This window comes from Ursus americanus, chromosome 6, assembly GCF_024610735.1.
Source record: "Ursus americanus isolate L20-20 chromosome 6, mUrsAme1.1.p, whole genome shotgun sequence".
NCBI classification, from domain to species: Eukaryota; Metazoa; Chordata; class Mammalia; order Carnivora; family Ursidae; genus Ursus; species Ursus americanus.
The window spans coordinates 39,249,705-39,258,757 of NC_142132.1; the positions used below are offsets into that span (position 1 = coordinate 39,249,705).

At 42.6% G+C, this 9,053-nt stretch overlaps 1 protein-coding gene across 6 annotated transcripts in view; it reads left to right on the forward strand.

Annotated features, from left to right (window-relative positions):
* Nucleotides 1–8,667, forward strand: part of ERCC6 (ERCC excision repair 6, chromatin remodeling factor) — a 72,355-nt gene extending 63,688 nt beyond the window's left edge. For 5 of the 6 annotated variants that reach the window (XM_087862938.1, XM_045809895.2, XM_087862939.1 and 2 more), the window contains 5 exons: nt 584–729; nt 816–1,517; nt 3,239–3,443; nt 4,031–4,109; nt 5,246–8,667. In XM_087862938.1, coding sequence (XP_087719064.1) covers nt 584–729; nt 816–1,517; nt 3,239–3,443; nt 4,031–4,109; nt 5,246–5,665 — 1,552 coding nt within the window. In that variant the 3' untranslated portion in view covers nt 5,666–8,667. Of the gene's footprint in view, nt 1–583; nt 730–815; nt 1,769–3,238; nt 3,444–4,030; nt 4,110–5,245 lie in introns of those variants that run through there. The other variant, XR_015724779.1, reaches the window with a different exon arrangement.
* Nucleotides 8,668–9,053: the final 386 nt, after the last annotated feature.

Here is a 9,053-nt window from a genome sequence, read left to right on the forward strand (position 1 = left end):
AGGGCAGGAGACGAGCTGTGTCCTGCGAAGGAGAGCTTCCTCTTAGACATGCTTTAGCCTCGGGGCGGTGGGGGCGCCTGGGCAGGAGTGACGATGGTGTGGAGCTTTGGCATAGGGTGTGAAGCAGCAGGTGGAAGGTGGAGGAGATGGCTCCCAGGGAAAACTTCGCAAAGGCCATGTAAGAGAGTTTCCTGAATCCCATCACAGAAGCGTCCTGAGGAGGGCAGGGCAGGGGGCCCTTGGTCCAGAAGTCCCGGAAGCTGACTCCTTCCAGCTCAGAGAGACTGTGAGTCACGTGATTGTATGTAGAAAGGTGATCCCTGAAGTGATGAACCTTGGAGATTGAAAAAAGCTCACTGGGTATAAATAATAAGATACTCTTTGTAATTTAAATTCTGTCAAGCATGGGAGACCACCTGATATTTTATGTACTTTCTGAATTGTAATTTTCCAAGGCAAAAAGCTTGGGGTATGATGTAGACATTTGAGCTACGGTTATCGTATCTCTCATATTGTTTTATAACTAGGATTTTGAGGTACAGCTAAACATTGTTTTATACCAGTTTAATTTTTATCTTTTTAGACAAATTTTCAAGCAGTTTCTGACAAACAGAGTGCTAAAAGATCCGAAGCAAAGGCGATTTTTCAAGTCCAACGATCTTTATGAGCTGTTCACTCTGACCAGTCCTGACGCATCCCAGAGCACTGAAACAAGTGCTATTTTTGCAGGTATTAACATAAAATAATTTCACTTAAAATAATAAAGTACAGAAGAATTATGTCATTTAACTTGAGCTTGTTTTTCCCCTTTGCAGGAACTGGCTCAGAAGTTCAGGCTCCCAAACTCCATTTAAAAAGAAAACTTCCGCCAGCCTGTGGAACAGACCATAATGTTCCAATATGCAAAAAGTTCCCTGATTCTAATGCAGCCACAAACGAGGCCACATCATCTGAAGAGAAGTCTGCAGCTACAGGAGCTGAAGTAAATGCAGTGACTTCTGATCCAGGCGATCCTTTGAAAGATGCCCCCCAAACACCTAGGAATCTACCTGGCAGTGACGGACCGGGAGAAGAGGCGAGCACGGTGTCTGGACTAGAAGAGTCGTCTGTGATTAGTAGATGTGGGGATTGTTCAGATTCTCTGAGAATCAGCAGAATGGATGGGCTGTCTAGTGAGGAAAGCGTCAATGAAAAGCAAGGTCTTTGCGACAGAAGAGAAAGCTGCCAGGCTCAAACAGAGCCTCTTTGGGAGAATAAGCAAACGGAAAGTAATTTTTCTAAGCGCAAGTCAAAAACGAAACATAGGGCGCCAGAAGAAGAGCCCCTAGAGCAGCATGGGAGGCCGACGAAGAAGCCGAAGAGCTCCAAACATCGCAGAGATGCCAAGTTTGAAGGCATTCGAATTCCACACCTCGTGAAGAAAAGGCGGTACCAGAAGCAGGACAGTGAAAATGAGAACGAGGCTGTCGAGCAGAGCAATGATGATTATGTCTTGGAAAAGCTTTTCAAAAAGTCAGGTAATCTTTTTGCTGAATTTGGCACAGGTGTGCTAGGAACAGAAGAGGAATAGTGGCAGCCTTGACTCACAGGGCAGAGTGGGCTCTCAACTGGAAGTGTCTTTACTTCTAAAATTCAGATTTGAAATATATGGACATTTTGAAAATCGCATTCACCTCTCTCTTCTGAAGACCTAGAGGAATTTGAAACTCTGGGAAGCACTAGTACTTGACTTGCAAGCATGCGCAGGAGGGGTGCAGTGCTTCAGTAGGTTTGTACTACCTGAACGGTGATCGGAAGTGTCTGTACGTACTGTATTTACCTGATTTCCAACCACAGGAGATTAAAGTAACAGCCATGGGGGCGCAGGCAGGGGCAGGCCAGGGCATGCACTCCGGAAGTAGGAGGGCTGATGGCTCACATCAAGGGAGAAAACTTAGGAAAACAGACTCAACAGTTGCTCAGAACCAGGGAGCACAGACAGTACTGCACGGCTTCGTCATCCGGGGGTGCTGTCTTGTTCAGGCCTTGGTGGTCACTGTGTTCACAGTGTGATGGCCCCGAGTTACCAGAGATCGCCGTGGTTCTCGGTGCGGGAATGCCAGGTTTCTGTACGGCATTTCAGAAAGAAACATCTGGGCCTGATACTTTTTTGTAAGGTAGTTTATTGGTAACTTCCTATTTTTTTCTACAGTTCCTGGTCATTTTCCTAGGAAATGATCTCTTTTGTCTAGTTTTCAAGTTTTATTTGCACAGAAGCATTGAAAATATTCTTGTAATAATTTTGTAAAAATTTGTTTCTGTTTCAAGATAATTTCTCCCTTGTCATTTCTAGTTTTGTATATTTCCTCTACCCCTTTTTTGGTCAGGTTAAGCTAGTGGTTTGTCTGTTTTGTGATTTAAAAAAAAAAAAAAAAACCAGCATTTTAATTTATTAATTAGATCTATGGTTGTTCTCTACCTCTTTTTTTTTCTTTTATCTTTATTACTTTCTTCCTTGTGCTTTTGTTTTTGTTGTTTTGTTTTGGTGAGGTTTTTTTTGGCTTAATTTTTAAAAAAAAATATTTATTTATGTGACAGACAGCCAGCGAGAGAGGGAACACAGCAGGGGAGTGGGAGAGGAAGAAGCAGGCTCCCAGCGGAGGAGCCCGATGTGGGACTCGATCCCGGAACGCCGGGATCACACCCTGAGCCGAAGGCAGACGCTTTAACCGCTGTGCCACCCAGGCAGACTTAATTTTTATAAGACTCTTTGACTTGGAAATTTAATTCGTTTGTTTTTATTCTTTCATTTCTATTGATATATAAATATTTAAGGCTGTGAATTTTCCACCAATAACTGCATTAAATTCTGATAAGTAGCATTTTCATGATCATTACTTTTTAAAAATTCTGTAATTCTGGTTTATATTTTTATATTTTTCCCTTCAATAAAGAATTGATTAATAGACGGTGTTAAAATTTTCCAGATAGCAGGGATGTTGGAGTTGTGGTGACAAAGGCATTATGCTTCAATTATTATAAAACAGGGATAGTTAATGGTCCCTACCTTCTAGAGTAGTGATGAAGGTGAGTGGCAACGGCATTTGTCAAGTTCTTGGGTCATGATAGTCACCTTGGCAAATAGCTGAAAGCGTTCATTATTTTTTCTCTACCCACAACATACTAGACTATAGAGAAGAAAAAATGTGATTGTGTACAAACTGGAATAATATGTCACTGTTTCCTTTGCTCTTGCTAGTCGGTGTGCACAGTGTCATGAAACACGATGCCATCATGGATGGAGCCAATCCAGATTATGTGCTGGTAGAGGCAGAGGCCAACCGGGTCGCCCAGGATGCCCTGAAAGCGCTGAGGCTCTCTCGTCAGCGGTGTCTGGGAGCAGCGTCTGGTGTTCCCACCTGGACAGGCCACCGGGGGATTTCTGGTGCACCAGCAGGAGTAAAGTAAGAGATGACTGCTCCACCATGTGTGTGAGGCGGCCAGACCGTCTAGGCTGGGAATAAAGCCAGGGCAGGCGTGGTAGAAAATCTCTCAGGCAGGGATTGGGTCAGCCAGATTTGCAGGATTTGGGGAAAGACATATAATCTTATGTTCTTCCCTGCATAGTCCCCTGCTCTCCAAAGCTGAGCCGTCAGGGGAAGGAGACATGATCTGTTTTGTTAACATGATCTGTTAAGAGAGGACGTTAAAAATAAGAGATACAGAATAGCGATTACACTTTAATGACATGATCGGCTGGTGTTCAGCCGTCAGTAACTACCGTGCTATTTGGTATACCCGTTTAGAACAAGAATTTGAGGAAAGTTTCCATCGTATGTTGAACAAGATATCGAGTGGTTCTTACTTGAGATGCAGCAGTTATTTCCTAGGCGAGTAAAGCGAAAAATCAAAGGGGATGAGCTCATTGCTATGAGGAATAACCTTGCAGAAGAAAACTTTTCCTGGAAAAGATGAAGTTGTTGAAAGGGCATTTTCATCTCTAAGTTGCAAAGGAAACATTTTATCGACTGTGATTCTTTTCCTTGTTTAGGAGTAGATTTGGTCAGAAAAGGAATTCCAACTTCTCTGTGCAGCATCCGTCTTCAGCATCTTCAAAGGAGAAATGCCAGGTAATATGATAGCCTGGCTGCTTTTCATGTCTGAGACTTAGTGATTGAATTGCAATGAAAACTTAATCTGATTCAGACGTGAGGAGAAACACCGGCGTCGTGACACTTAGTGTTTGTGTCGTGGACTCTGCTTCATGAAGCACCTTCATTTGAAGCTAAAAGGACCAGGCAACTTTGTAAAAGACAAAGTCTTTTAAACTCAAATCTATGGCAGAATCTCTGTTTGCCCTCAGAAAGTTAACACAGGGGATAGGTGATGTGTGAGTTGCTGCCCTTGCAACCTGCCCCATCCAGACGTGACGTACCAGCTCCAGAGAGCACTGCCCTCTAAAATGAAGGTTGAGAAAACTGCCTCGACTGTTGTGTGTAATTTACTAGCTGCTGGAGCCTCGTGCCCACCTCTTCCTGTCCTGTAACCCCCCGGATGCCTTGAGTGCTTCACTGAGTAAAGACTAGACCAAACTCTATCATTCAGTGCTCTCTCTTTGGTCTTTACTGGTCAAAGGTTAGGTTGCTGATAAAAGTTGAAGACTCCCAAGTTCAGACTCCTATTTTAGATTAATATGAACACATTTGGAATAGAGAACTTTTCCTGACTTCCCATGTTATGCTCTTTTAGCAGTAGGAATGTGAAAAAGTGTTACATTTGTGTTGCTGTTTTAGGGCAACTCACACGAGACGTAAAGTGGAAAAGAGTCCAAAGATTTAAATGTGAAGAGAAGGAAGTGCAGCTCTGCGATCGTTCCTTTTCCCACGGTGCCTAGATCAGGGTGGATTTGGGGGGAAGAACAGCGAGAAACCTGCAGAGCCCACGCCTCCTGGAACCGGCTTTCCTGCCAAGAGGAGGCTCGTTGCCCCCACCCTCCCCTCCCTTCTCTCACCACACAGAATGGTGATGAAGTGAAGAGTGTAGTTTGGGGGATATGGGTTTTTTCAGAAATGTTCTTTAATGGTGGGTGGATTTCAGTGCTTGACTTGCCCCCTGTCCCTTTTTGTTCGACACTATCTCGTTCTTCCCTGTCAGCCTCACTGCCTTGGTCTCAGGTGTTCGTTTATGGCTCCTCAGGGCCTTTGGGGATATAGTGGGAGCATGAACTAGAAGCTGGTGTTTCACTGCAGGGGTCTTCTTTCTTCAGGACAGTGTCACAAGAAAGGATGGAAAGGATAATGCTTCTGAGCACTTCAGTGGAAAAGTGGAAGATGCAGAGTCTTCACCGGGGGCCCTCTCTTCATCTTCACTGTTGGCTAAAATGAGAGCTAGGAACCACCTGATTCTGCCAGAGCGGCTGGAAAGTGAAATTGCGCACCAAGAGGCATCTGCTCCGCTGTCCTCCACCACGGAACACGATGACCTGCTGGTGGAAATGAGAAACTTCGTGGCTTTTCAGGCCCGTGTGGACGGCCAGGCCAGCACTGGCGAGATACTGCAGGAGTTCGAATCCAAGTTATCAGCCTCCCAGTCTTGTGTCTTTCGAGAACTGTTGCGAAATCTTTGCACTTTTCATAGAACTTCTAGTGGTGAAGGAATTTGGAAACTTAAGCCAGAATACTGCTGATCAACATTACTTTTTAAACTTTCAATTTCCTGATGGAAATTTCTGATTATTAATCCTATGATTAATAATCATGTTCCTCAACAGAAGTTGGCTGCATTTGATGTTTACTTTGAATGATATCTACCTCATCATTTAAAACTTCAAGGAAGAAGAAATTCATCTGTAAAACTTAAAAGTTTTAAAAATACTTGGGTTGATTTTTTTATTTTGGCACTATGAATGATGTTACAAAATCAGGGACCTGACAGTTACTCCTTGGATCACATTTGTTCCTTTCCCCAAAAGATGCCGTCAGGGAGCACATTACTGCTCAGTTAGGTGTTTGTAGACTAGAAATCTCAAGAACTGTTTTTATTGGTGCTAAAAACATGTCTTATATTCAGTCAGACCTGTTCAATAAATTAGTTCACCAATATCTGATAACATATTTATTTTTGGTGCATAGCTCTTAAACGTTTAAATTCATCATATGACACCCATAAAAAAGGAGACTTACTGTCTTTTGAATATATTAATTGCCTTTAAACAGTCTTCCTTTTAAGGTACTGTAAATCAGCAGGTGTTTTCGTTAGTAAAGCATGAAATAGCTTGGTAATGAATGATGAGACCTGTACTTGCAGAAGGTTGTAGTGTTCTCAGCTTATATTGGCTTAACTTTAAGCAAAGGGCATCTTTTCCCCCCTATGGGGACTGTTGGTTTTAGGAAAATAAAATATATTATCTTAAAAAAACATGCAAATCTTAGAACCAAAAGTGAGTACAAATAAAACAATGAACACACATATGCACACACACATCGCCCCAGACCACAGCCTATCGATACGCCACGATTACCGCGTCGTGACCACCATTGCGGCCCGCTCTCTCTGCTTACATGCTGGGAGATGACTTTGAGCATTTTTTACTTTTATTTATTATTTGCTTTTCTAAGGATGCAGATTACTCTGTATTGGGCATCATTGTTCTCCTTATGTATTATCTTCTGTCCAGTTGTTTTCACCTCTCTTTGTCCTTTGCATTCCCTGTGACTGTCCTGTTCTCGATACTCGGTGTTCAGCTGTTTTCTGGCTGTTGTTGATGTATTTATAGTTCTGGGATGGTGGTGTTTTGATCCTCAGTTTATTTTCTTAGCTTTGATTTTCTCGTTTCCCTCTCTTTGTTGTTTTATCATCTCAGCTCTGAAGTCTTGTTTTCTTAAATTCATTACATTGCTTACATTTCTTCTAGAGCTGTCGTAGTGCAGGTTGTTTCTTGTTTGCTCTCTGTGGCATGCTGCTTTTCCTCTCTGCTTCTGTATCATGCTTGTCTTCTTCCCATGCCGTTTCTTTACATCTCGCTTATGTTTCAAGTGAGCAGCTCTGCCCATATCTGTATGTTCTTCCCTGTGACCCAGAGAGAAGGGATTTGGGTTTGGGGGTTGGGAAGAGCCTCTGCTGGGCACCATGCAGCTCTGGTTGGAGGATTTGTGTTTTACCCCTCCGTTCGGAGATTTTGTTAAACAGCTCGGGCCAAAGAATCCCTCCCCGTAGGCAGGAAATGTCATAGAGTCATGATTCCCACCAGGATTTTCTGCTCCTTTTTTTTTTTGAATTCTGGCTTATTCATTTTATTCTGTTTTTAGAGTGATTTATATATTAGAGGAAGAAGATTTTCTTATTTTCTTCAGTCTGCTATCATTATCTAAAAGTCATAGAAGGGATTTTTAAACAGCTCAATAAATCCTAAACTTGAGGATTTGGCTCAGAAGGGAGTCAAAACTCATGACTGTTTTGTTTCTGGGAAGTTCTGCTTTTATTTTTATTTTTGTAATCATTAGCCTGTAAGAAAATTGCTTCCCCCTTATTCTCAGATTGAATGCAGTTCATTATCTCTTTCTTTCTGAAATCTGAACTCTACTGAGAGAAGTTTTGTTTGTTTTTTTTTAAAGATTTTATTTATTTATTTGAGAGAGAGAGCATGAGCAGGGGAGAGGGAGAAGCAGACTCCCCACTGAGCAAGGAGCCCCATGCAGGGCTCGATCCCAGGGTCCTGGGACCATGACCTGAGCCAAAGGCTGGTGCATAACCAACTGAGCCACCCACGTACCCCAAGAGTGAGAGAAGTTGTAGCCTTCTCATCACGTAGAAAATGCCATCAAAGGTTATGCTGCAGTATAAGCAGGGTGGTCCTCACTCTTGTTTTTGTCTCAGCTCTGTCACCGGCATGCTGGGACCTTGGGCAGGTCACTGTCCTGCCTATGTCTCAGTGTGGACATCTATAAACATTGTCATCATGCCTCCCAGGTGGAGAGGCTTAGAGGAAGATACTCTAAGTGTAATGTTTTTAACAATAGAGAGTAACTTATTCATTTAGATAGAATCTACTTTTTGGAACTTTAAAAGCTTTGTACAATGTAGACCGATTTAACGTATTTAATATGTTATATTGGTATCAAGCTACAATAAAGTATTTTAAAGTTTTGTGAAGTTTTAAAACTTCCTTAGTTCATACATGAATATACTATGACCGTTTAAAAAATTTCAGGCAATTATTGTCTCCTCACTGTTTTTGCTCCTATTCCAGAGATGAGGACTATAGTTAGTGTGTATTCACCCTTCCGGGCTGTTTTCCACGGATTTGCAAATACATGTGGCAGAGATTGCTACTCTCATGTGTGTTTCCCCCTTCTTCCTGTACTGACGAGTCTCTGGAGTTTTCCCCAGACGCCTGGCTTCTCCACTGAAGACTTGGCTTCCCCGCCTCCCTTATAGTTAATTGTGGCCTCATGACTGAGCAGTTTAATGCGAGTGGAACTTCCAGACTGGGCCCTTAAATAAGGGATTGGTGTATACTCCTCTTGTTGCCTGAGATTCCGGCGGGGGGGGGGGGGGACCTTAAGCGGTGACATGGGAGCTGCAGAAGTTGTATGTTGAGGCTGGAGAAGCTGGCCTGCCAGCCTTGAACTGCTTTCCTTCCACCTGTTACTTAAGAGCAAAATAAATTCCTGACTTGCTTAAACCACTGTCTTTTGGAGTCTCCTTATTACAGAACTAGCTTTGTTTAATAGGTGTGATTTAACGTGGGTGGGATTATCTCATCCTTACTGTTTTGCAGCTAGCTTTTTTCATTTAATGTTACATGCCAGACATCTTTTCATCCCTGAAGTTATAGCTCGACCTTCCTGGAACTGCTAGATTAGAGTTAAAAAATTTTTTTTTAATTTTAATTTAAATTCAACTTAATTAACATACACTGTATTATTAGTTTCAGAGGTAGAATTCAGTGATTCATCAGATGCATCCAACACCCAGCTTTGCTTGTTACTTCAAGTGTCCTTAATGCCCATCATCCAGTTACCCCATCCCCCCACGCCTCTCTTCTCCAGCAGCCCTTAGTTTGTTCCCTAGAG